The sequence below is a fragment of the Euwallacea similis genome, chromosome 7 (assembly GCF_039881205.1).
Source record: "Euwallacea similis isolate ESF13 chromosome 7, ESF131.1, whole genome shotgun sequence".
Taxonomy (NCBI): Eukaryota; Metazoa; Arthropoda; class Insecta; order Coleoptera; family Curculionidae; genus Euwallacea; species Euwallacea similis.
Window position 1 is genome coordinate 1,014,232 of NC_089615.1, and position 27,944 is coordinate 1,042,175.

Below are 27,944 nucleotides of genomic sequence, written 5' to 3' on the forward strand. Positions count from 1 at the left end.
TCACATTAATAACAATTGTTAGATGAGCTAGACATTGGAAATAAATGATCTCAAGTTTAAGGTCGATGACAATTTAAATTAGTAATTGTGAACGATCAGGGCGCGTCTCTGGTTCCTATCTTTAGGATGGAGGAGGGCCATGCTACACTTATCAAGTCAATATAAAACAACGCCTTATTCAGAACCAATAAAAAGGAAATCGCAACAACGTAAATCCGGAATCAGGGCGAATTAAAGCCAATAATGAGTCACTTCAGCTTTAAAAAAATGGGTGTAAAATAAATAATTACACGCCGTGTACCGTTATGCAACTCGGTTGCAAGACCTTGTCAATGACGTGAAATGGGAGTTTATTTAAATTGCCCCGATTTACTTTTTTATGCTTAAACTGGTTCACGTTTCCCACATTTAGGGAGGTATAGTAACAAGAAAAAAGTTCGCACAAAAGCTCTGGAGCGTCCAAAAAAAAGACGTGATACGGGTCATCTACGCGTACCGCACGATATCTCTAGAAATCAGTCAGGTAGGACCTCCTCTTGGAGAAACACACCAATCTCAGTGCTCTCCCTTGGGTCACAGAGTGGTGAGAGGCCACGCGTACGATCGTCCAGAAGTGGCAGACACGTTGGACACGACTCGCGGATAAGGGTCAGTGGACCAAGCAGCGATTGATCCCTGTCCCAGCCTTGTGGACAACAACAGTCACCTGAATTATTATCTAATCCAGGCTCTCAGCGATCAGGGTAGCGTCATAAGCTATATACATAAAGTGGAGAAAACAGCCCGGACGGCGAGAATTGTGGAGTCGTCTATATCGTAGAGTGCTATGTTTTCCAATGCTCATTATTATAAACCCAAAGAAACATCCTAATCGAATGTGTAGACAGCTTCCCTCATCAATGGGATGTTGTAATGCAAAACAAAGTGAGACTGCTGCAACAAAACCATTTCTGCGATGGCCAAAGGAAAGGAACGCATGAAGTGTACCACACAAGAGAGACAACCCCGGCCCTAATCAAAGAAAGAAATGAGCTACACCATGGGAGTGCAATATCCCCGCCCCCTTGAGACAATGAAAAAAGATGACCACAACAAATAAACTGGACCAGAACAATGCAACAGCCAAATTTCTATGTCTACTCGATATTGACGCTTTATCCCCCGGGACAATTCCAGATCGGTGCAGGCTGCACAAATGGAAACCCGAGGTTTTTAGTGAATAGGCGCCCCGGGGATTCCCACACTATCCGATCGCCACAGCACCAGACAGGGTGTCTTTAGAAGATATTGCTCGAGACAAAAAAAAAACTGGTTCAGGCATGACAAACGATCAAGAGAAGAGAAGACAAAATTTGGATTTTGTAAATTTGATGTAATTTTAAAGAAAAGGGAATTACTGAAAAACAATTACCGAAGAAGAAAATTAGATTAGATGTACTAGATAGAGACCTAAAAGAAGAAATTTAGATTGTTTTCATTTATATTGACTCAAACTCAATTTAAAGGATCTTAAACTGGTCATGATGTAACACAAAAATTCATTTATTTATATATGATACAAAACCACTAATTGTTATTGCTCTGGCGGTACCTTAGTCATCAAAGCTTTCTTTAGCGGTTTTACAGAGGACTAAATGTTTATTTCTAAAATTTGCTTCGTACGTAATTACCTGATATTAAAGATGCGTTGCACTAATCTGCACTTTATTAATTGCCAAAAATAAAGATATACAGGGAGTCCACGACAGGACGTTTTAGCAAATTCTTTTCTCAATAAAATGAATTTAGCAGTTTAATTTGAGCCCCTCCCTGCTAAAAAATCAGCTCCAAATCGAGATCTGAGATTCTATAGAAAAAAATTAACCGAACACAAAAACCGGAGATTTACGTTAGTATGACGTAAACGAGTCTAAAAATTGCAATTTGCACATTTGCAATTTTTTAAACAAATAAGCCATCACATGGTGGTTTAATTTTAAATTAGTTTAGACTTGGTTCTTTAAAACAATACACAAAAGAAATTAATCGCCTCTGTAGCCTTACGATTAAGCAGTTTTGGAAATGTAAGATGGTGAAAATCCAGCGATCACTGAGTTTCATCTTCTTTTAAAAAAACTTATTTTCCGCATATACAATGGACCTAAGCGCCATCGGGTGGCTGACCGCATCGAGTACATACCTGAGACAAAAAGGAATGGCACAAAAACCTACTTTATATGATGTTTTAAAGGCACTAAAGTCGCTCGTGTAATACCGTAAGATAAAAAGCATTCTTTTCGCAAGTAACAATTTAAAAGAAAGTTTTCTGTCAAATAAATTAAAACCAAAGGCGCCACAAGTGGGAGTACCGTACGCTACAAGATGACTCAAACAACCAAGTAATATGTTACTCTTGTAAAGGATAATTCTGTAGCGTAATGCAGTACAACCGTGGCTTAATATGACACGTTATGTTAATCCGCATTATGTTATTTAAATTTCTTATTTAGCAGATACGCCCATTTACCCACATCGTTATGCTGGAGCTGATTAAAAATCACACAAAAAAATAATGTCCTACAAAGAAACAAGAACATCGTAAAATGGAGGAAATATTATGAGGCTTAATTAAAGATAAGTTAATTGCTAGGCTGCTAGAGGAGAGGAAGACATAACATTATTACATCGCAGATTGCCACTAATCATATATTTTTCTGTAGATTACATCGAGGAGTGCGTTGTTCTAGAAGATTGCAAAAAAGGTAAAACGCCTGCAAAATTATATAATAATCGTAAGATAATAAGAGCTTTCTCTTTAAACAATGTTATTTATCAAGAAACAGAGAAAACCAATCGTCCACCCTCCATAAGTATATGAGGGAACATCAAGAACTCGTGCCTCGTTAGGTTTCATTTCTACCCCTTAAATAAATGTATACTCAACATGATATTTAGTCAAGGCACGTGGCTGCTATATTGATGGTATGAGTGTTTGATTTCCTTGGAAAATATCCTATAATATAGGAACAATTAAATCACATTTTAATTTTACAATGACACTCATGAGGAATGGCAGGACAATTTAATATCTATGACAACCTAATGGAATGGTTCTGTTACTATCTACATCCAATATTAGTGATGTACAGCAGTAACTTTGATGTACTGATGATGATAATTTTTATCCTTTTGTGCTCCAGTAACCCCTTTTTTTACCTTGAATGAGAGTCCATCATCAAATTACATAAGACTACCGTACATTTTACCAAAGACAAGATCGAAAATATTGCTAAAAGGAATTAAATAAATCTGATTATTGTAAGTCTAGACGTTAAACTAATGAGCTGAAATTCCAAGGAAAGAAGACTCATACAAGCACTCGGCATGGCCACAAAATTCCAATGACTCAAACAATCCGCATTAGGGCAAGTGTTTGGGGTGAATCACCCCAAATATACCAACCCTAAGATAATATGAAAATTGGCCATTTTATACCCTCTGTAAAACAGGGTTGGGGGCGAAACAGCATATTAGGTGATGCATATTAAACTAACATTATAAATACAAAAATGTTTGCTTCAAATATAAAATTTTACTAATAGATCGTTTAAAGGAAATCAAATAATTTATAAGCACCTCCATGCGAGGTTACAATCCATTTTACAAGAGAGCAGTCAGCCTGTCCTTTCCCCTATGTGTCAACCCCATTTCAAGCCATTAAAATTTCACCCCAGGCTGCGCCCAGCAATGTGTAAATTTATCAGGCAATAAATTTCGAGTTCAAAAACAAATTGCAAGGAACAATGAAGAAAAAATAATCTCCACCCTATCGAAATGTCAAAGACCTTTCACAAGAAGCAATTAAATCGGGCCGACCTGGTTTCGTTCGTATTACATCAAAGAAGAAATTTCACCGAAGAATGTAAAAGTTGATGCTCTGATTGCAGCGAAAAATATACTGAGTTATCTTTCGGTGTTGGCGTAGACAGAATAAGCAACCTTTATATTTCAGCGAAAACAAAACATTTCATTTTATCATTGTTTTCTTGTTAGATTTTTCCCGACGGATGTGTGGTAACTCCTACCACGCGGAATGGCTTTTACGCAAGCAAAAGGATCTCGAGCCGCTCCTGTTTACAATAAAAAATATTTTGCAAGGCTAAATTTAAGCTTGTTTACCATCGTTGATTGGTCCCGTAAAATTAGATAGATACGCGTAATTTAAGCCAAAAATACATGTCGCTAAACCAGAAGAAGTCTTACAAAGGATCGGATATAGGAAATGGATCTTAAGTTACATTCATGAAAGACAATATGGAATTAAAAGGGCTTCAAGTGACACTGAAAGATCGAGACACCGGCACATCCAACCAAAGGCTCTCAGCCAAACTGCTTTCTTACTTCCCAACTGGACTTACCTCGATATCAATACTCAAATCCCAAAGCGGAATCGTCGATGAATTACATTAGCAAACAAAAATAAAGCGTCGACAATTATTATGTATAAACTCACGTCACTAAAAGGTTGTGGCAGAAGAAAGAAGAACAATATTAAACCTGCTAGATTGCAATTATTCTTCGGCAGAGTATGGAGGCAAAATAATCTTCTTGTGATTAACTTGTAAACAGTGGCGTAGCGAATATTCTGGGATTTACGGCCCCGGAGTATGAAGATATGGAAGTTTTAAAAAAAATTGTGTTTAAAATCGAGGTGGACATATGTGTGTATATATGGAAACCCGATTGGTTATTAAAAAAATTGTTAAAGAAAATTTAAACAATCTTCAAAATGAGAGGTATTTATAGATTCGGATGATTAGGCACATTTGTGGAACAATTGTTTTATTGGCAACAACTGGTGAAAATCGTATGGTTCTACCTTCAATACCTCCTGACATACAGGGTGTTTTCTCAAAGCTTCTTTGACTGTTTCTTGAGGTACTTTTTAGAGCACAATGCAGTGGCGTACCAAATTTTTTCTAGAACCTACCTATCTACTATTCACGGCCGGCCTTAGCATGTCTGGCACCTCGGACGGAATTTTTAATCACCGCGCCCCTACCCCTAGGAAAAACATCCACCAAGTCCGTCGCTGTAAGACCGTACTGTAATTGCAACTACCCATATATAAAAAAATATATTTTTGCGTTTTTAATATAAACCATAAATATAGATAACTTGAAAAAAGATCTATTTTTTGCCCGTGCAGTAAGGGTTACCAAACTAATGGCTGCAATTGCCAGATTCATCACTACTAGGGAGATCAAACAATTTTCTGCCGAACGAAACGATCAGTTTTTGGAGCGTTCAGGAATTACACGAGACATAAATCAAATTCACCACTTGAGCCGATTTCTTTCGACAATTGTGAACTAATGATTACTACATTGTGATTAGAAGATTGTGGTTGCGAATTCTTAGTTCCAAACCATCAATATCCTGATTTCTTCGGCAGGCCAAAAGAACGGATATTGCACAATGGCAGCAACGAATTATCAAAAACTCTTATGTGTCATTTTTATTACCTTCAACAGTACCACACGTAACACGCATAGTATTAAGTTTTCTTGTATTCATGGTATAATACGAATTACTTTCAAAACGCACTTTATTATGCACTCGCATCATTAATTTTTAAGACCATAATTTTTTCAAGCAAAATTGCCCCGTTACATCATTAAATATTCACTCCTCCTTACAAAGAACGTCCAGTTTCATAAACTAATCATCAAGAATTTTACAAACTTAAACCATTATCTAGGGTCCAGAAATATCGCTATTAATGCAGGATTTGCTTGCCGGCGCCTATGGCTGTCCAAATCTACTAGACCGAAAGAAAAACACCGTTGAGCGAGCTCTATTCAAGGATATTTGGTGGTTACAGACACAATGCTATTTTATTGCTGGAGATGATGAACTCTGGTGTTGAACACTAATAATCATTTTAATGAAAACTCCTTTTAACTTGAAGATTTCCACCCGAGAAAGATGCCCCGAATCAATATCGATAGATTCGAAGAAACCGATAGAAGAAATAATCCGCATTTGAATACAAGAAATGCCAGAATACATCGGCGTGGCGTGAGAAAGCCAATTTGAATGAGATAACTGTGTACACTCTGAAAGTGATAGGCCCTGAAATATGCACTTGAACTCGTGGGCCATATCTTTTGCAATTCAATAGACGTTTAATTATGGATCAGCGAGAGCCGTCGGGCTTCCCACGTGAAACTAACCTACTACCTCTCATTTTTTCGCGTTTATACACCTCCATTCATAGAGAACTTTCTGAAAGCTAGCGATATTTAATTTTTATTAAAACTGAGATTTAGTAAGTAACAGAAAGGTCAATTTCAAATGGAAATAATCACCGGGGAATCGTGAATCCGACCTTGAAATCGCCTTCTTCTGTAATAATCTTCCACAAATATAAGAAGGCTGGCCAGTGTTAATAACCTTTGAATCATCAAGGTTATACCAACACCAGAATTGATGTGTTATTAGAGACCAGGAAGGGCGACGGACTTTCCTAGTCTGCGATTTTTCTTTAGGTAGGGGGTTGTGATTAAAAAGTTTGTCCAGGGCGCCAGATTAGTTAAGATTAACCCTGTTTATACCTCAAAACTTGCTTTTTCTTACAAACAACGATTAAAACTTTCTCCGCGGCTTTACACACTCAATACGGAACCAAATACATAGAAATAAAATTAAATCCATAAAAGAATATCGTGGCATGGTTGAGTTAAACCAAATTATGGTTATGTTTAATAATGATCCTAAGCGAGTACAGCGTACACTTAACGGTGTTATTTAGACCGTCAAGAAACGAAAACTGTTTGCTTTTTAGCATTGTTGACCGGAAAACTAATTCTTCATCAGAAACAAATATTATTAGTGAGAAGCATTAAGACGAAAAAGGAGAAAAATGAATGTTAAAATCGTACAGACTCGCCGATGAGCAGTTAGTTAAAGAGAATAATTATTGTTTAACGAGAGGTACTTAATTTACCGAGATGGAGATGCCAATTCCAGGTATGTTTTGTACAGTGACTCTTCCTGTATAATTAATGTTTCAGCTAAGTAAAATCGACAGCAATTTTATTATGGGAGCTCTTTGTAGGTGTAGCAACAGTGGTAGCAAAAATTTATTTTGATTGATGCAAATTCATCGTATTGCTCATAAGAAGCTTTCTGCAAATCAGTTTATTTATTGTTATCATCAAATTGTTCAAAAGTGACCAGTCCTCCACAAAGTGGTATGCTAGTAAATCGACAACATCCTGCAAATATGCTATGATTTTTATAACATTAGATTCTGAATGGAACTACAAATTACTCGTTGCTGACCACATTTAAAATAGCAGTTGTTAAATATAAATTGGGTACATAACGCAAAGGCAAATGTAAGCTGATGAATGGCTGCCTTGAATCAAATCTTGACTGCAATTAACCGGCCTCCACCCACTTGTTGTAAATGTGGTAAATTTATTAGGTGCAAACTGGATGTAATTGAGGTCGTTGCGGCTGGATTAAAAGCGACAACGTATCATGGAAACGACAAGTCGTTTTTAGAAAAAGTGCACTCACCCAGACATATAGGTACGGACGAGACGTATGTTTAACTCAAATCATCCCTCATTCCACAGGGGAGTGCCTTTGCTTTTAACTCACGCCATATCGGACAAACCCGTATGGGTCAATGCCATCACGAGTTTTAGCAACTAAATGCAATGGAAATTATTCCGATTTATTGAACCTTGAAATTGCCAAGAATATAAAATTAATTTTTTGAAGTGTTGTTTTTAGAACTACGCCTTCAAGCTGCATATTATGCTATTTAAAATTTGTAGGATAGACAAGATTATACGATTCAAAACTCTGTCACAAAATAGTGCAGGAATAAGTATTTCCGATTTTAAACCTAATGGTGTCTACTTTTAAACGATAAGTGCAATACATAAGTCACACTTTATGCATCATTGGCACCATTAGTCATCATGTTTATCCAAAATAAATGTTTTGCAGTGAGATAAATGCAGACAACTTGTATTGCTTAAGCTTATTAAATTATTAAAATTATATGAGTATATAAATATACTCTACTTATGACGAATATACAATAACAATATATAGGGTAATATTTAAATTCGTGAAACCATATAAAATTCAGTAATCTTCCATATTCAACAGTAGGGGATTTGCGATATGGCCTAAACTGAATACTGTAAGTTACACACATGATTCTCACCATCTCAATGACACCTGCATAAGTAATAATTCATTTTATTACGATTACACCCATTTACAAAAGCTCCCGACCTCTTGCGCATTCACCATTTTTTTGCAAAATTGGTACAATTAATGAATATTTAACTTCAAAACAGAACACGGTGTGTTTCCTGGTCTAGAAACACTGTAACATAGTTTTATGAGGCTCTCATCATTTCCTGCGTATGGATAAGCACATAATAAATTTTCATACCCAATTGTTCTTGAATCGAGATTTAGAACTGAAAACATAGTACACGGATAGTATACTGCTTTCATTCGTTATGAATGCAAATTCGACAAGAAGTTGAGAAAATTGTAACATAAAACTGCACAATTAGATATTATAGTTCGCATAAAACCCTATCACTAATTCCTGACTTTCTTGACAGCTGATGCCTAATTTATGGTTTTCAAAATACGATCAGAAATAGAAGAGGTCAATTTTCTTTAGTTTTTTTGGTACGTATTACTTCTATTATGGAGACTGTATGTGAGCAAATTCTCCTATTGGGAAACTTTTAAGAGCGCCAAAACAAATCTATTTGAATTTTTTCCACTTTAGAAAACGCTGTCAGAGTATGCCGAGTTTCTTTCAAAGCGTGTACCTTTATTATCACCTGCTCTAAAACTTTATTGCACTGACAAAATTTGTACTCCGCAGAATATTTCTCACTAATATTTTAACAAATTCCCTACAAAATGGCTAAGTCTCCATAAAAAATAACATACCTGAATTTTCTGCGATCATGTAATAAACTTCCTGAGCAGCTGCATCTTCACTGAGATAATCCCAAAGGCCGTCACACGCTATGATTAAAAAGTCTTCATCCCCGTCCAGTGCAATCTCTTTCACGTCCGGAATGGCAGTAACATGAGGTTTGTAATCCGCATCGCCTAGAAAATTATTAAGATTACTGCAATAATGCGATTTACATTTGTGGAAAAATAGGAAAAAGATCGTTTTGACCGATCAATTACACCATAGGTTAGAGATTAGCTCCGAATGCCCGTGATTTCTCTAATTAACATCACTTTTAAATCATAGTAGCTTCTATCTTATTTAATTGAATTTGGAGGCAATGGAAAACCATCACAATTGGAACACTCTGTGTGGCAAAAGATATATTATACCTATAGCTCTGGAAACTGCTAATTGTCCGTTTACTCTCCAGGTTCCCCAATGCATCACACAACCTCCGGCTTTCTCAATTCTCGCGCGTTCGTCCTACAATATTTAGATCTAATAGGACAAATGCCTCGCGACACCTTTCAACAAACCTCTCTGCAGGGCTTGTGGGGATTTACACATTGCAGAATCTTTCCTTGCTTCACTAATAATGCCTGAGAGTCTCCAACCCAAGCTATGTACAACGACTTTTCTTTAGGCCGTAGTAACGCAACAACAGCAGTAGTACCGCCAGTTAGACTCTGGCAAAATATTAAAATTTACTATGGTGATTTTGGTCAAAAACCTTTGAGCTTACCTCGACGTTGCATTTTTCTAAAAATAACGCATCGGTTTTACAAAAGGCATCTTTTAAGGCTTGCTCTAAATTGCTTGCAAAGTACTTATTCTCGGTTAGGTACTGGTGTAAATGGGCGGCACTATAGGAGGCTGCATCGTGGCCTGCATGACCGTCAAATATTGCAAAATAACTGGACGGACTAGTTTCCTGAACAAAAGGAAAATTGAGTGTGCATCAAACAAAGTCCTACAAAGTTAACCTGGATATTGAACATCGTATTTAAATCATGTATTACAACATGACGATCTTCCATTCTTCTTCGTCTGTTTCGTCTCGCACATATACTCGTTTCGTAAAAAACATTTGTGGGGGCGGGTAGTGAGCACAACATACTATTGTCCAGGTACCGTAAGCATACTTCGTTTATTTTGGCCATCACAGCTTGCATCAACTTCAAGGGTTCATAAGCTAAAAAATATCGGTACCTACAGAAATATTCTCCCTATAAATATTATATTTTGGAACTGCCTTACCGTTATCACTTGAATTAAACCCGTAATTAATAGGTTGTTTCTTGCAACCCTTTCTGATTTCCTCTATGACGATTTTTATTAGGGGTGCGACTAAATGTTCTGGGCATTTTCTGAAAATTGAATTTAAAATATAATTAATCTAAATTATATGTTTCTGGAAATTGTTTCTTGATGCCTGGAAAATAAAAAACATATGGGGCTTTGTTTTAGAAAAACTTTATTGAGACAAAAAAATTCCTAGAAATTTAAAGTACCTATTAGGCGCTTATTAATGCCATTAGTAGTACCTTATTCAGAGTCGGTATTAGCCAGTCTGGCACCCTGGGAGAAATTTTTAATTATGATCCCCTTACTCTCAAGAAAAACCGCCGACAAAGGAAGGCCGGTACTGATCTCATTAGTACCCATGAAGTACTTTAAATAGCAGGTAACACAACAATATTAACGCCTATTGCAGGCGTCATCACGAAAAATAAATAACCAGATACCTACCTAATGTCACGGACGAAAAAAAATCACATTCTTTAATTTAACTAATATCTACTTTAGGATACATAATTTCACAGACGAAATATAAATCACATTTTTTAATTTCAACTAATACTTATTTGCTTAACATCCACGTAACCAAACACTCCTACAACCAGAACTAATAAAGAACTTAGAGAAATCTATTCAAATACATTTGGTAGGTAATAACTCTTATTTAAAAATCACATAGGTACACACACACTTATCTGATGAATAATGCATATGGCACATGGTTACACGATAATTTTGGTAATCTGTTGGACACACAATCACTTGACAATATTTAGATCTTCACAAAAGCTTAAAAAGAAATACAGACGAATTTCTGATGAACACTCGAATCTCGAATGCTATAGATGATTCCCAGATATTAGAGTTTATTCACATTCTGATATGAATATCAAAGTTCTGATTTTAGGACAGGTCAGAATTACGGTGATTAAATTATAATAATCCATTAAAAATGTTGCTAATAAATAAATACTTAATCATTCTTAAGCAATTTTAATAGTACAAAACTTCTGGAAATTAATGCAACTTCCATTTTTCAAAAAAAAAAACACACAATAGGTTGTGTACAGAGTGTAACATATCATCATGGAGATATTTCAGGAAACGATAGTACTCTGCAAAATAATAAAAAAACGTTAATAGACCTATGGTCAAAAATGCATAATTTTTGATATACAGAGTGGCACATTTTCAACAATTTTTATAGTTTTGTTTTGGTTTTACTATTATTTTAAGAAATTTGATTAAATGTTATGAATTGCTTCAAATAGTTGATAACCGAGGCTAATCATTTGTTCCTTAGTTCCTTTACTTTCTTAATTTGCATCGATAGATATTTTGCAAGTTGTACGAAAACGGTAAAAAATACGAAAATACTGCAAAAAACCAAAATGTTAAATAATTGAAAAGAGAATTTAAATTTGGGATTGGAATTCACACAGGTTGTTAAAAAAATGATACAAAGCATAAAATAATACGTGACCCAAATATACATCCTGTTTATGGCTACTTTCGATTTTGACTTTTTCTTATAAAGGGTTTTAAAAAAATAGGTATAACAAATTTCAAAAATCTAACTCTACTAAGACATTCGTGAAAAAAATGCAAAATATGAAAAAAAATCTGAAATTTTGCTGCCCAGTATTTCGAAAGTAATGCGCTTTTAACCACGGTTCTATTAGTATTTTTTAAATTATTTTACAAAGTACTATGCCTCCCTGAAATATTTTCATGATATGTTACACCCTGTATAATACTTAAAATTCCAATACATACTACTGCAGTAGATACTCTAGATGCGAAGTATCTACTACACCAACGATGCATTGCTGCAACTGAGTGCACTTAACTGCAGTAAATGCTGCGTTGGTGGAGTAGATACTCCTCATGTGAAGTAGATGCTCGAAGCACTCGCATATAAAGGGTGATCATTAAAAAATACTTAAGTAGGTGTTGAAATATTACAGGCATATCATGGAAAAAGCCATCAGCTGTTATTTATTCGTCAGATGTTCGATAGCAATAGTAAATGACTTAATCAACGCCCTACCAATATTTTTTGATAATCGCCCATTTTATGCCTACGACCCAATTTCTTCCCTTCGTTCCAAATTAATTTACTGTAAATAGAGAAAAAAGTGGCTGTGCTCAGAGGAATAATACCAAACGGATTATTAATCTGATACATTATTTAGCTATTATTAAAACTTATTTGGCACTCCTTGCATAACATAAAGAGCATGACTATATTTTTTTATCACCAACCATGTGCATACAAGATATATAAAAGAAAATTACAATAATACCAAGTAATAAATTCCGCCTTTTTCCACGCTCAGCATTCATCTACGTCCAAATCAGAATACTTTAATTAAATCAGAGATTTAAGTTAGAAACTTTCCTATATTCTAAGTCTTCTACATCTACAGATCCTAATAAATGTAATAACCAACAGAATACATAGATGGATTTTTACACTCATTGGTCCACTACAATGTTACCAACTTATTGATGGCTCAGAACGTAATCAGCGTAGAAAACCCACCTAACACTGTCAGATAATTTCATAGCTCAGGAATTTCAGTCAAACATAAAAAGCACTACTACCCTGCATATCAATGTCTTATTATACTAGAATCTAGAATATAAAACCAGAACATTAAAATATATTGATATTGAGTTATTAAGCTCTCTTATGATACTATTACACTTTACAAAAATATAGGAAATCCTTGTGGCTGTGGTAAGTCCCTTATGAACGTGGCAAGCATATTATTTGCTATTGTCTTACAAAATTAAGAACTGAAGTCAAAGATGAGAACATACTAGCAGCGTACGTAAGAAATAAGAATCAAAGAGGTCCCGATTTGTAGCCTTTTATACAGGGTGTTCCGAAAAGGGAAGCCAATTCACTGACCAGATTCTTTAAGCATAAAGAAAACTTAAGGTATCTACTTAGAAATCTTTATGTTCAAACCGTCTGTACTCAGCGAATTGGCCTCATTTATTCGGAACACATTGTATAAATTCCCATGATTAATTGAACTTGAACTGAACTGAACTGAATCCCCTCCCGCATCTTAGTGAAAAGTATAACTTACACTCAAGGTAGGTGCACCCAAGCTTTCCCACCCAATTATTATTAATTCCCCTTAATATAGAGTCTTTCTATCACACCCCATACAGATCATGTAAACGTGCCTTAAGGGGTTCTGGAAATTGACTATAAAAGGGCACCCAGTTGTCTTCCCTGCACTGATGCTTGACTGACATTAATACATTTCGAATCATATCTTTTAAATCTGAACGGATGTTGAACCACGAAGCAGCAGCATCACAGAAGTAAATAAAGAATGTTTTGTTAAACTCGGGATATCGATCAATAACCAAGCATAGCCCTCTGAAGGCTAAATCTTTGGCGTCATTATCTCGAACGTTTCTAACTAGCATACAACAATTTTTTAACACAATTGTAGGGTTTTGAAGCTGCACATCAGGGCAAACATATAATATTGTACATAGAGAAACAGCCACCGTTTGATGCATGGTTCTTGTGACGATTGGTTCTCTTAAGATATTCACGAATTGTTGAACAATCTCTTGGGCATAGGGTTGAATATTAGAACCCATGACCGAGCACAACCTGCTTATCACCCATGCAGCATTATTACATACACTATCGTTATTTTCATCTAAATTTTTAACAATCAAAGGGATATAATCGCAAACACTGGGAGCCAAAAATGGGAAACATAAGGTCACAAGTTCTCCGTATAGGGCAATAGAGTTTTGTCTAATCAAATTCAAGCTGTCTTGAACTGTTGTAAAGAGCAAAAACAGGAGATTACTGTTAGTAACAAATTTTACAAAATGGTTCTTCAACCCTACAGCCATGCTATATAAAACATCTAGAGCTACACTCATGGCATCTTTGTCTGGGGGATCAAATTCATTAGGAAGTTGTTGATAGTTAAGGTTGTGGATAAGGGCATCATTTATGAGTTGGAGACAGTGGCAGAAAATAATCTCAGCATAAGGCAAAAATGATACCTCAAGGGAAGGAATTACATTTGCTAAACATTCTAAAACGGCAGTACAGTGGTCATCATAGTAAGAGTCACCCTCAATAAACTTTTGCATTAATGGAGGCATTAACTTAGAAACAAACTCCATGTCACTTAAGTGAGTACCTACAGATTGAGCAAGTGAGCCTACAGCATCATACAACATGTACATGCTCCTAGACTGAAATCTGTCAAATGCTAATAAAAAACCTTCAATAATAATACCAATGTAAGGAACTAATTTAAGTTGTGCCTCTTCTTCAAAGACACAAAAAGCTGACACTGCAGCCCGCTGGACTCTCTTATTATCATCTATAAAGTGTTTCAAAAGTAGTAACATAACTGGAATAAAGTAAGTCTGAGGAGAGTCTGCCTTCACATTAATAATCCAGGAAACATAACGACTCAATGTCCAACATGTGATCACTCTTACAACTGAATGCTCATCTGACATTGAGGATTGAAGAAAGTTAATCAGTTCTGGCAATTGTGGCTTGAGACCACTCATACAACCTTCGGCAATAGCTCCAAGAGCTAGAATGGCACTTTCTTTTAACAGGTAATCTGAATGGTTTAGCATTTCACTAATAAATGGCACAAGAACAGGTAAAATATCATCTCCAAATTTAACAGCCAATGTATCTAAGGAAGCTGCACTACACTTCCTTAATGTCCATCCCATATAAAAGTCATCAAAGTCATCAACTTGTACTCCAGCATCTTCTTCACTATCAATTAAATAGTCATCTTCATCCTGACTGTTCCTTTCTCTCATATGGAAAGGTGCTATATCTTTAGCTAGGTCTTTTTGATCAGAATCTGATCCTAAAGTGTCTTTAATAATGTTTAGTTCTGCTTGGGAGTAGCGCATATTCTTTAGCAATATTGGAAGCAGCTTATCAATATATGGTGATAAAATTTCTTTGCATGTAGGCAACTTACTCACAGCTAACCAAAATTCACAAGCTTGCAATTGAACCTCTGAATCGTCACTCTGATTTTTGTCTAACAGATACATGATAACAGCATGCAAATGAGGCAAAAGCGATTCTTCCTGCTTGTCTACAAAAATCACAAATGTATGGCACACATACTTTTGCAATTCAACATCATCTGTGTTTGCCAAACGAATAACATTTGCTAGGTATACGCTCAAGTCTAAAGACTGCTTCATAACAGAGAAATAGTCTTGCACAAACTGGTTGGTTAACTTGACAATATTTCGATTCAGATCACAATTTTCATTGGAAAGGATTTCAATAAACTTTGGGAAAACTTCTTTAGTGATATTGTAAATTTCATCCTGGTTTTTCTGGTGGTTAATTAGATCCTCGCAAATCTTGAACAGTGTTGTTAAAGCAGCTTCACTATACTCATTTTGGGCCACAAAAGACTTGATAAGGAATGGAATTAATTCCGGCCAGCTTTTCAAATGGTCTCTTGCAATAATAACTATAATGCTTGAGCTGCTCATTCTTACATCTCTAGATGGATCATTTAAGAGATTTTGACATTCCTGTTTTAGCTTTTCGATGGTGTCTTGAGCTAGTGTTGGATATGTTACAACTAGATTGTTTTTAAGTAAAATACCGCTCAAAGATCGGATGTCTTCTGGATATGAAGAGTTTGCAAGGATGTACAAAAGATATGAAGCAAAATCAGTAATATTTTGAATCATACTGAGTTTCTCTTGCACATTTCTTTGCACCTCACTATCAGGTATTAGAGCCTCTTGCAATACCTCTTTCACAGTGTCTAGGATGCTTTCCTGAGGTTGCCAGTGATTCCAATTCATTTTCCTGCTCTGTATCTGTAACTTAAGGAGAGTAAGGTTAACAAACAAATCCTATGAAACATTCGTAAAACCGACAAAACTAAAGCGCTGCTTATTAAGGCAGAGAATATAGTTGATTTTACTTACCTTAGAACCACATTTAAATCGTCCTAACTGGAAGTTTTTTCAAAGATTAATAATTTATTATTTTGACAACAGACTAAACAGCCATCTCTCCTCTCGGAAAAATGATAAGGCGGCGCATGGGTACAACACGACAACTTTAAGAATAAATCAATGAACCTCATTGGTCGGAGTAGCAAAATCGGCGCAAAATAGATGTCTGTCCTTATTCGTCGCATCGCATTCATGAGATTCAACAACACGAAAGGGTGACACAATTAAACAAGTGGCATTGCAGATGACACAGTTATCAACCATATGATTAGCGTCGTTGCCAATGTGGGCGGGGACCCAAACCGGGAAATTTAAAATTTTTAGGGTTATTTGCAATTCTAAGGGAAATTGGCAAAAATTCAGAATGAGAATTTAAGACTGCAGTTAAACTTATAGTTGCAGTAAATATAAAAATTATTGAAATATAAAATCAAAACTAGGCAATATCCAATTTGGAAATCTGGTCACTGTTAAAATCCAGAGGTACCAAGCTGACGTAACAATATCATGCCCACCTACCCAGACACTGTTAATTGATATAACTATCTTAATAAAAAAACAAGTTACTGATTTTGGATGTTTTTTACCTTTTGACATTTCGCAACAACATGTTCAGTGGTAAACCTTTCTGTAAGTTTACTTTTCTGCATTACTTGCAGTTCCTTTATTTACATCCGCTTCCGGTTAACCCGGAAATGATGTTATCTCCATCACACACGAATTTTATTTTCATCGCTTTGGTGTTTTTATATATGAAAACATTTTTTTTTTTTCTTTTCAAAATATGTTTATGACGCCAAAAGGGAAGAAATGAAGAATCTCTTAATACAATTTTACTTTTTTACGTTTTCATGTTGACAAAGTAACATTTGCCTCTTACAAGTCGCAGCTGGAAAACAAACATTTAACGTTTACGTTAAATGGGTCTTGTAGGCGTTTATCAGGAACCACAAGCTTTCACCACATTAAAGGCCAGGTTAAAGCTAAATCCACAGATATTTTAAAGCAAATGATCACTGTTTCAAGTTTAAGGATTCGTGGTTTTGTATTAATATAATGATTCTAAATTTGTTAGGCACAGTTCAGCTAGTTTTGACCTAATTGATCATTTACCTAGCTGCCTATAGATCCTCAATTGATTGCACAAGAAATAAGGCAACATTTTCCCTTTAATATGTTTATTTGAATTGAGCCAACCCCCGTTGGTCAGTGCTTTGCGTGGAACATCTCAGGCGCCTTTTTTATGGGCCTACAAAATGACTATCGCTATAGACTAAATTTAGAAGATTACGAATAGGCAGGTAAATGTGGACTGATAAAAAAAAAGAGAGGAAAAACTATAGAAAACAAAAAGTTTATTTCCCAGTGTCAAATAGCATAAAATGAAAATCTTATTGTATTTTTAATAATTCGATCAACTGAAGTTCAAAAGAGTTTTCTTCTTCAGAACTAAACAAATAATTCAATTTTATTTTCTGAAAAATTAGTGAGACAGTAACTTTTTCCTCAAAAACATTCAATGACCTGCTGGTATGTGTGTGACTTGTGTACCTGACATAATTTTTTTGCCTGTAACTATCAGCCCCTTTAAAACTTTTTCTTGAAATATCTCCAGCAATCTCACAGAAATAAAGATATTTTTATTATTTAAATACAACTAACACACTGTATTTTCATTATTACTGTTTCAGGAAAGTGTCCGAAAAATGTTAATTTTTTTATGTCTTTTTGTCTTATTATCTCTATTTGTCTGTTTCCATAGTTATGTCTATCATATTCACATTATAAATTAGAATCAAGGATGTGCCGCCCATGTATAAACTTTTAAAACAAAATTACACGAAAACTATGCAACTTTAGTAAAGTAATTAAATGTGAACATGGGTTCTTTGTCGATGTAGTTTCATAATACATCAAAATAATAGTAGAGTTCCATTTGAAATTTTTAAGTTTTAAGCATTTTTTTATGTTCAATTTAGCTTTATTTTTGTGGACATCCTATGAAAAGTGTTAAGTAAAGCTTAATACCATATTAAAATGCGGACCTTCTATTGTATTGTAACAAAAAAGAGTTCCCAAATATCTTTGTGTTTGTTAACAATTTACAATTCTGTAAACATCTGTAACTGTCACTTTCAATATTCAATTGCATTTATCTTGAAAACTATTAATTCTAAGAAAGAGAATATTAACATGTTAATAAACTTGTATTAGAATTGAACACAGAATCCAAAAATGCAATAATAATTAGGGTGTTGCATTTAAAAAACAACATTTTTTGTTGTATCATTTTTTGACAAACCCTGTGTAAACGAAAATATTTTTAAAACGTACTTTATAAGGTCGTACTGTGAAAAGAATTTTCGAAAAAAACTATAAATAAGGCCGCAATCATCCGATGCGCGCTTAGTGTACAACCTTGTATATTAAATTGATAAAAATGATTATAATGCAAAAAGAAAAAGATCGGTGTAACGAATACATTGTTTAGAAAAATACAAAAACATAACACGCGCAGGCGCTCAAACAAGTTTATGAATTCACCCAAGAAGTAAACAGTGCAATCTGTGGAAGTAGTAAACAAACGCTCAAAAAACTTTTGGTATGTAAACGTTATTGTTGTTTATAATACTGATTGAGTGTCTATACTTACTTTTGTGATAAATACTGGGAGGTCCAATCAATTATCCCACCAACCACTTCTAGATTCAGGATTTTGTAACTACCAAGCTTGACAGGCAGTTGATCATTTGGGTTTACGGTTTGTGCAAAATACTCAAAGAATTTCCGATAATTGTTCAAATAGTCGTCTTTGTTTGCCATTGTCGCCTTTGGAGATCCAAAAGGCAAAACACAGAACAGTCTTTTTTAACAAAATATTAACACACGATCGTATTAATTATTACACAATCAGTAATCCTGACAAAACGTTTTAATTTACACGGTTTTAGTATGAGGGAGGTGTAAGGAAGGTTTTTTAATCATTTACACAATGACTTTATTTCGGCTAAACAGTACCAAACAATACTGAATTGTTAAAGTTAAACACCACTTAACAATAAAGTAAATAAAAAGTGAGTAATGAATAAAGGAGATTACTAGGAACTCAGTTGTCAAACCTTTTTTGGGTGGTTTTACTTCACGTCATATGTCTTAGTCATACGTCAAACTTGGCAACGTGGCATTTAACCCTGTTGCCAATAACTCTGATATTTCCAATTCCCTTTTCCCGCAGACGAAGGTTAATTTGGTTTCCTCTCTCAGATTCCTTTATGATTCTTTCTTATCCCTATAAGGAGATCGAGAATAAAGTAGTCCATAAGTTTTAGAGTCCTTTATATTTGACCCGCGCTCATTAACCAATGTCATGTAACTTTAACTAATGTTAAAACCACAAAGTATGCGTCAAGACTACTAACCATTGAGAATATCTCACCCGTTGCCTAGCAATTCCCACAATCAACATTTAACATATTTAAAAGACATTTTAAAATCCTCATTCTAGTTTTTCCATTCACCCTATCACTCCAGAAATTCGAGAATATGGAGGAAATTAATAAAAATTTAACAATATTTAATAATTCCAAACAAGACTTGTTCAAAGTCAGCGAAAACTACAAAAGCTTTTACAGAAAATTAAAGTCTACATCAAAAGTGGTGATAAACAGAGATGAAATCACTTCTGATTTATTGAAGAACTGTAACTTGTTCATCGTGCCAGCACCGCAAATGTTTTTTGAAGAAAGCGAGTTAAAGGTGATGGAGAACTACGTTCAAGAAGGGGGTAAATTGTTAATTCTTCTGACGGAAGGCTCTCCAAACGATCCTTGCAATATTAACATTCTCCTTGAAAATTTTGGCATTACTCCAAATGTGGACTGTTTAATAAGAACTCATTACTATAAGTATTTTCACCCTAAGGAATGTTACATTGGAGACAGCCAAATTAACTCAACATTATATAAAAACAAGGAGGGTATGAAGATGATTTATCCATATGGCTGCACTATGAAAGTCATGAGGCCAAGTGTTATTTGCTTCAAAAGTGGGTTTTCAACTTTTCCAATTGACTGTCCTCTTGGAGCAGTTTTTTACAATGAAAAAACTGGAGGCAAGCTTGTGGCAATTGGGTCAGGATATATGTTTGCTGACAAATATCTTGATCAAGAGAAAAATGATTCCTTTCGGGATATATTGTTCAAATTTCTAACTAGCGATGAATCAGTACATTTTTTGCCTACAGACCATGATGACATTGAAATATCTGACAGAAATATTGTTCCTGAAACTGCAGAGTTGGCAGAGAAGCCTAAACTTTGCTTAACTGATGTGGTCAGTAACACTTCAGTAGTAGATTACTCCAATTTATTTGAGCATAAAGTTTACTCAATGAACACATTATTGGTTCCTGAAAGCATCAAAGCTTATGATGCCTTAAATGTGAAACATTTGCTCCTCAAAATTATTACCCCAAAATTTGAAGCTCCTTACCCAGCTTTGCAAGCTGCAGTATTTCCTCCTTGTTTTCGTGAGCTACCAGCACCTTGCCTGGAACTATTTGACTTAGATGAAGCATTTACTTCTACCATGTCTAAATTGGCACAGTTTACAAATAGATATGTAATGTCTGATAAGACATCTGAGGAAGACTTGGAGGCATACATAATCAATTATATATCTAGGTGTATAAAAATTTTAAACTCTGACCCTGAAAGTTCAGTTCTGGATGCCTTGTTTAATATTGGAAAGCAGATAGCAGAGTTTAAAAGTATTGATAATATTCAATAGTCATTTTGATATTGAAATAATTATTGACAGAGATCAAAGTACTTATTTTACTGTGACTTTAAACAGTTTTTTTTGTAATAAATTGCCTTTTGAAACAGTCTTCAGAATGTTTTAATCTTATTTTACTAACATTCACTCAACATTAGTTTACATGACTGAATTTCTACCTCACTAGTATAATAAGCTTTGGTCATAAAATTGTACAAAAGCTACTTATATGTGGATCAAATGTTGCTGGAATTTCCCCCCTCAATTCCTTTGACTTGAAATCCAGATAAGAATTTTCATACTCCTTTTGAAGGTATTCTGGTAAAGGAGCATTCCAATTTTCTGGAGGGGAGGTTCTTTTGGTCCACACGTCATTTCTATAATGGGCTAATAGTCGTTCTTTTCGTCTCTGCTTTTCACTTTCAATTAGCTCATTCTGCAATGTGTGTTCTGTTGAGATTTGATTAAATCAACAGCATGGAAGAACTCACTGCTGCCTTTATGTTATTGTTATCAACCCATTTGTAACAGTTTAATGAGGCTTCTTTCCACTGGCTGCAGTCTAAAGTTTTACCAAATATGAACAGCTGATTAAAACGAGCTTTTATAGAAGTGCAGTCTCGATATTCCTCATCATATACAAGACAGTCTCTTATCTGCAATTAATAAGAGAGCTATTTCATGGGCATTTCAATATTTTACTTTTTGTAGTTTTGAAAAAGACAATGAAAATGGTGAAAACCTCTTTTTGCCTACCATCCACTCGTCTTTAACTTGCACTGGTGTTGTATTTGTATCATTGCCGGTCATCACAATTCAACGTAATTTATGAATTGTTAAGTAACAAATATAAGAAAATTCTATATAATTTTTATAGGAAAAATGAAAAAGTCAGCTGTTGATGTCAATCAAATCCATTTACTTCATGTATATCACTTGTCAGAGTAAGGGGAACCCGAGCTTCGGAGACTAACATAACTAGAACAGTTACGCTATAATATCGATGAAAGATTCAAAATAACTAAAAAATTCTGCACTTTATGGCGAGTATAATTACATATAATCAAAACAGAGTTAGATCAATAGTCCGCAAAAACCCTCCAAGTGAGGTTGATTATACTACCCTTAGTTCTAGCTGTTCGCCGAACAGCAATATTCTCAATATATATAAGACGTCATTGAATATTATATGGAAGAATTCAAGTTTGCTCTTCATCTTTTAATTATATTCAGAGGGCATTTTCCATTCATAAAACTTATGGTTACAAGTTATTAATAAATTATAATTGTTCTTATGGCTTCAAAGATAAGATTAAACATTTGTAGCACAACATACTCTCTTAAACGTTTGATAATGGATTGTAACTCGTTTACTGCAGTCGGAGATTGTATAATTATAGTAATGAGATAGCATTTTTGCGTAAGTTCGAAAATATTTTCGCATTTAACTTTTTTCTTTTTTCTTATTAAAAGAACTTACTAAAGTTAATAGCCAAGATGTTCAAAATAATTGGAAAATACGCCCACGAGAGAAGCGAAGGCTTAGATGAGTACTTTAAAGCTTTAGGTGAGAAGTAAACTAATGTTATTTGTAGGTAACTATAGAAAATGTTTTATCCGTTATAGGAGTTCCATATATACCTAGGAAAATGATGTGCGCTTCGAACCCAACAATAGAGATTTCTAAAACCGATGATGATCTATGGACAATCTCAACGTCTACAACTTTCAGAACCTCTACTTATACGTTTAAATTGGGAGAGCAATATGAAGAAACAATGCCTGGAAATACTTTAAAAGTACTTACGTATAAATTACGTCGGGATCATTCGTGTTTATTTATTATTTATTTTTCAGTGTACTACTACTATTGAGGAAGATAAATTAATTACAGTTTGTAAAGGCCCACAGGATTCACACATAACTAGAACTTATGTTTTTTCTGACGAAGGAATGACTCTTGTAAGTAAATTGACTTAATTATTGAACGCCATTGATAAATTGAATATTACGTGTTATTTAAGACTTATCTTGACAAGAAGAGCCAGAAAGAAGCGATTCGATATTTTAAGCGATCTTCCTAAACCAAGGAATTTCAATTATTATGGAAATGCATATACTTATTAAAGAATGTATTGCTGTATATTATGTTAATTCATACAAATTGTATTTCTTATATGCCTATACGAATATTAGTCTTACAAACTTTATTTACGTTGCAATACAAAAACCTTCATGTTGTAATGAATATATTGCAAACCGTGAACATAAAAAGTACCAATATTAGATAAAACTAAACGGTGACCAGAGGCAACATATAATCCAAAACAAAGTTAATACATACAAGAACTAAATAATTGTAATGTGAACTAAATAAAATCTATTTAATTTAAAATTTTCGCACATCATAGATAATGCTTTTTTTGATAAAACATGAAACTAGTTAGTTTCCAGGAATGGCCATATGGGTCGAGAAGAGAAGCTTTTGCTTGTTTTTCTTTTTCTTCTTTTTACCGGATATTGAGGCCTCTGCAATAAAATATTGCTAAATAAATCCTTACAACAATCACATAAAATATTAATATACCTTCTGGTAGGTTTCCATTATTCAACTCTAATCCTTTTTGCAAAGCCACAGCAATCATATCACTAATGTTTCGCTTATATTCTGGAACAGCTCCAAAGTCTTCTTGATCGGAGTTTTCGCATTTTTTGGCGTCATTCGCCATGTTGGAATCGTTAGCGTTAAGGGGACGTATTGGTGCAAATGATGATTGACCAGTTGATTTTGACTTTCTCAGAGCTGGCCACGTTGGTTGTTTCTGACTAGTCAATACCTGAAAATTAAAATAGAAGGAACTATAGATAATATCTTATTATTACTTTCATGCAGTTAAAGTATAACTGAGAATATATCTGAGAAATATTTGCAATTTCATAAAATTAATCTGTTAGAAGGTGACTGACCATAATAAAAACAACATTTTATAATGGTTAATTATCCTTCCTGTCTATATAGCACTGAATGTAAGTTAAAATAACTTAAACTATTTTAACTTCATCAAAATAAATCAGTGCAATGACTGAAATGACAAATGAAACAACCATTCATATTTACCTTTGAAAAAGAAGTCATAAAATGATTATCCAAAGACAAGCTGGGAAATGAAGAACTTAAATCTGGTGAAGAACTGTTATCACTTTGGGTCATAAAAGTTGACTCCGATTCTGAACGTTGCCGCAAGTCGGAAAATTCAGGGAACATAATATGAGACTCCTTTACATCTAAATAAAGCAGACGTTAGTACATTAATACAACTTATTTTAAACTTATTTACCAGGGAACTGATCACGACTTTCCAAGTGTAACTCCGGAACATCATATTTTCCAATTTTTCTGTTTTCCTCAACTTGTATCTGCTTTTCACGGCGACGTTCTTCGTTAGCCCTTCTTTGTCTTCTTTTTTTACGAGCTTCAATTTGATCTAAAAAAATAATTTCATTATAGAATATAGCAGCAACAGTTATTTATTTTACAATGCAAAATAGTAGCAAATGTAATGCAGCAGTGATATTGAACAATATAATATGAAGTACCCTAGGACAAATGTGTGTTTTGATAAGTTATTCAGAGAAAAAAAATCAACTTCAAATTACATATTAATACCTCTAAAGTAATCCACGGCGTCTTTAGTAATGACAGGTTGATGTAGTTCAATTTCAGCAACTTCAAATTGGCAAGTGACAGGCAAATGATCTAAATATCGTAATTTCCTACGAAGTTCATCCGTCATTGAGCCCCCCTCTTTCTCAACAATTCGACCTGAAGATCATTAGTTTGTTAGAATTAAAATTACTGAGGTTTCTATTATGTCAAATATAGATCTAATGTAGGTACCTTGCAGAGTTTGAGGACCAAATTCTAAAGATCCATAAGTGTACTCTAACATCTTGGCATTAATTCCATGCAAGTACATGTGCTGTCCATCTTCGGCTAAAAAAAGAAATTTATTTCATTTTATTTTGGTATGATCTGATTAAGTACCTTGGTAGAAATAATGAAACTTCACAGTCTGAGCACTGGCCGCATTACTCAAACCCAAATTGTTTTGATGTTTAAAAGAAGCAGCTGTCCCTTTATTTAAAATACGGTTCGCAGTTTTTGTAACGTGTTGATTATTTAAGATTTCACTCCTTCTGGCCTCTAATAGCTGTATGGCTTCTTCTATGAAGCATGTCTCTGGAGAATCCAAATTCTCAGCCAAAAATTTACTCAATTCATTACTTTCCCTTTCAATAATATCCAAAATATTGTTAGTATTGGCTGACAAAAGCTTCATTGAGGCATTCGCGCCAGTTTTATGAGAAATGTTGTAGACAATGTTTTCTACTTGATGTTCAGAATTGGCTGGATATGCAATTAAACTACCCTTTGGTTTTTTCATTAGTTTAAAAATGAGTTTGTCATTTACACTGAACGTTTTATGGAGAACCACAACAACACTAGAAAAAAATTGATAATTCCTGGTAATGATTATGACAAAAGTAAATTTGCCTCTTAAGATCATCTTTTCTCAAAGGCTCATAGCAAATGGGGCAATCACGCCATTGATCGTCAGATAGAGACAGGTAATGCAGCATGCAAGGCCAACAATAAATATGTCCACATTTGGTCATTTTTGCTGCAATAGGCGAATCCAAGCAAATGGGGCATGAAGGCTTACCTTCAGCTTGGATATTCTATACAAGATTTAAGCATATTATTACCATCAACAATCCTAATATTACTAGGTACTTACTATTTGTTCTATTAAATTCCAATTAACCAAGGCATCAGGATCAGACATATACTGTTTATAGTCACCTTTCTCATTGACAATAAATTGGCAACTAAAAATATATCATTGATAATATTACTGAAAAATCATGATATGATAGCAGCCTTATAAGATGGGCAACAGGTTAAAAACAAAGAAATAGCATAGCATTACTTAGCAATAATATTTTCCAAATCAGAAAAGGTAAAAAGATGTGGATGTATAGATTTTAGTACCTTAATAATTGACTATTTTTTCTTAGAAAACTGGTAAGTTACGTTGAGATTTGTTCATGAAAATTGATTCTCAATATGTTTTATTGCTAACAGTATTTACTTTATATTGTGAAGTTATGATGTTAATCTTTGCATTTTTATGACTCATTATGAATACTAGTGTTTATTTTATCTTATTGACTCATTTTTTTAACATATTGGAGCTTTAAACTACTGAGTAAGAGTGAAATATGCTTGGAACCTTGACATTTTTTATGTAAGCTAAAGTTTCCTTGTATTGAACTCATGCTATTTTACTAATTAATCTGAAGAACCTACTTAGCTTGCAAGTACTGCTCTTTATTGTACTTATGCTTTCTTGTACTCAACCATTTCCCATTTTTGTTCTTCTCTGCCCAGTTGGATGGGTAGTTTGCCTGGTTGTCACGTGGGGCAAAAGAAAAATTCAACAAATGATTCAGACTTTGCTTTTTGCTGCCTGTCAACAATAAAAAGTACTATCTGAATTACAGTTCTAATTGTAACATTACTGTTACTACCTGGTGAAAAAACTGATCCCAATTCTGGCTCATCAAAGTGTTCTAGGCTGGCCTCCTCATCTCTAGATATTTCACCTGAAAAGCATAAAATAGAAATTCTTTAATAAGAGATGATCAAATGTCAAGAACAGACACAGGGAACAAAAATTAAATGTATATTTTTATTTTTTTGCAAAGAATGTTTGCTACAAATAATGTTGAAATTAAGTTGAAAATCATTTTTTCCAAAGTTTTCAACAACTCATATTACAATTTTAAGTTTAAATACTGGAGGATGCCTGATGTGGTTGAAGAGTTTTTAAGCATTTTTTTTACAACTTATTTTGAAAAAAATTGTTTACCAGTGTCGAAAAAACCACGAGGTTTGGGACATTTATCAGTAGCCTTTCCATTGCGTTGAGGTTGAAGTTGAGGGTTATGAATGGCTTCATTTGGTTTTGACAACCCACAGGAGGGCTCACGCTTCTTGGATGCACCCCGCGCCCCTTGCTTACTGGCAATAACATCTACAAAATCAAAAACTATTTCAGGAAAGCATTTATCAGCATATATCTAATCCTGTTTTTAAGATTTTGCATATTTTGCACTTGAAAAATTGGGTATCTGCGCAGAAACAGTTCCGCCTGGGACAGGATTATGCAGGAAATTTTTCATTTATTAATTGCAAATTTCATTTTCTTACCTAGATATTTTTTGAGGTGGTCAGTACCAGATGACCCCCTGGAAGTACTTGATGCATTGCGGTTGCTCTTCACGTCCATTTCGTCCAGTCTTAAAAACTACAGGAATTGTTTGGAAGCTGAGTGCTCCTCCAAAAGGAGTGCGAACAGTAGTTGTGAAGGTAGACATCTTAACAAGCCATGTTTATTGACACAGAGGAGAAAAATATCTCAATTATCTACAATTTTCAAACGTTTCAACGTTTCAATAAAAATTAATAAAAACTGCGGAAAAACGTGCGGGAGTAGCGAACTCCCTTGTCGTCGGGCCCGACGAAAATCTCCCGGAAACGTTAGAACACTCTCGCCGCAATTAATGGCGACGGAATTGGAAATTGAATTAAAATTCGAGTTGGAGTTCGTGTCCGAGATTGCGCTTTAACGATCTTGCGCAAAAGTTGAAAAATGTTTCAATTGCGACAGACTAGAATCAGAAAATTAGTAAAAAAACAGCGGAAATGACGTAGCAACATGGTCTGCGTTAAACATGTCGTGCCGGTAACAGTGACATGACAGTCCTTTTAGACCTTTTCGGATACATGGATTTAGAT

The 27,944-nt window shown here is 34.5% G+C and overlaps 5 protein-coding genes and 1 pseudogene across 6 annotated transcripts in view; 2 read left to right on the forward strand and 4 right to left on the reverse strand.

The window, feature by feature from the left end:
• The window catches only part of LOC136409850 (uncharacterized), a 60,943-nt gene extending 41,544 nt beyond the window's left edge, over nucleotides 1-19,399 (reverse strand). For both annotated transcript variants that reach the window (XM_066391661.1, XM_066391660.1), the window contains exons 1-7: nucleotides 18,960-19,399; nucleotides 10,250-10,359; nucleotides 9,976-10,184; nucleotides 9,735-9,923; nucleotides 9,529-9,678; nucleotides 9,382-9,475; nucleotides 8,980-9,144 (exon numbers count right to left, since the gene is read on the reverse strand). In XM_066391661.1, coding sequence (XP_066247758.1) covers nucleotides 8,980-9,144; nucleotides 9,382-9,475; nucleotides 9,529-9,678; nucleotides 9,735-9,923; nucleotides 9,976-10,184; nucleotides 10,250-10,359; nucleotides 18,960-19,129 — 1,087 coding nt within the window. In that variant the 5' untranslated portion in view covers nucleotides 19,130-19,399. The remainder of the gene's footprint in view (nucleotides 1-8,979; nucleotides 9,145-9,381; nucleotides 9,476-9,528; nucleotides 9,679-9,734; nucleotides 9,924-9,975; nucleotides 10,185-10,249; nucleotides 10,360-18,959) is intronic.
• LOC136409855 (transportin-2 pseudogene) lies at nucleotides 10,436-16,684 on the reverse strand (annotated as a pseudogene).
• On the forward strand, nucleotides 18,855-23,225 carry LOC136409871 (fatty acid-binding protein-like). The gene is made up of 5 exons (XM_066391701.1): nucleotides 18,855-18,908; nucleotides 22,556-22,649; nucleotides 22,709-22,881; nucleotides 22,940-23,044; nucleotides 23,107-23,225. The coding sequence occupies exons 2-5, from the start codon at nucleotides 22,580-22,582 to the stop codon at nucleotides 23,164-23,166; spliced, it is 408 nt and encodes a 135-aa protein (XP_066247798.1). The 5' UTR covers nucleotides 18,855-18,908; nucleotides 22,556-22,579; the 3' UTR covers nucleotides 23,167-23,225.
• IFT52 (intraflagellar transport 52) lies at nucleotides 19,715-21,148 on the forward strand. Its single transcript, XM_066391690.1, has one exon. It carries the CDS (start codon nucleotides 19,850-19,852, stop codon nucleotides 21,092-21,094), a length of 1,245 nt encoding a protein of 414 aa, XP_066247787.1. The 5' UTR covers nucleotides 19,715-19,849; the 3' UTR covers nucleotides 21,095-21,148.
• LOC136409870 (synaptic plasticity regulator PANTS) lies at nucleotides 21,126-21,955 on the reverse strand. The gene is made up of 3 exons (XM_066391700.1): nucleotides 21,839-21,955; nucleotides 21,574-21,738; nucleotides 21,126-21,518 (listed from the first exon to the last, which is right to left on the reverse strand). Exons 1-3 carry the CDS (start codon nucleotides 21,890-21,892, stop codon nucleotides 21,285-21,287), a joined length of 453 nt encoding a protein of 150 aa, XP_066247797.1. The 5' UTR covers nucleotides 21,893-21,955; the 3' UTR covers nucleotides 21,126-21,284.
• On the reverse strand, nucleotides 23,203-27,742 carry LOC136409857 (E3 ubiquitin-protein ligase RNF10). Its single transcript, XM_066391669.1, has 13 exons — nucleotides 27,357-27,742; nucleotides 27,016-27,180; nucleotides 26,675-26,749; nucleotides 26,454-26,613; nucleotides 25,882-25,972; nucleotides 25,638-25,822; nucleotides 25,128-25,585; nucleotides 24,981-25,076; nucleotides 24,750-24,905; nucleotides 24,421-24,567; nucleotides 24,201-24,367; nucleotides 23,670-23,919; nucleotides 23,203-23,611 (listed from the first exon to the last, which is right to left on the reverse strand). The coding sequence occupies exons 1-13, from the start codon at nucleotides 27,433-27,435 to the stop codon at nucleotides 23,526-23,528; spliced, it is 2,115 nt and encodes a 704-aa protein (XP_066247766.1). The 5' UTR covers nucleotides 27,436-27,742; the 3' UTR covers nucleotides 23,203-23,525.
• Nucleotides 27,743-27,944: the final 202 nt, after the last annotated feature.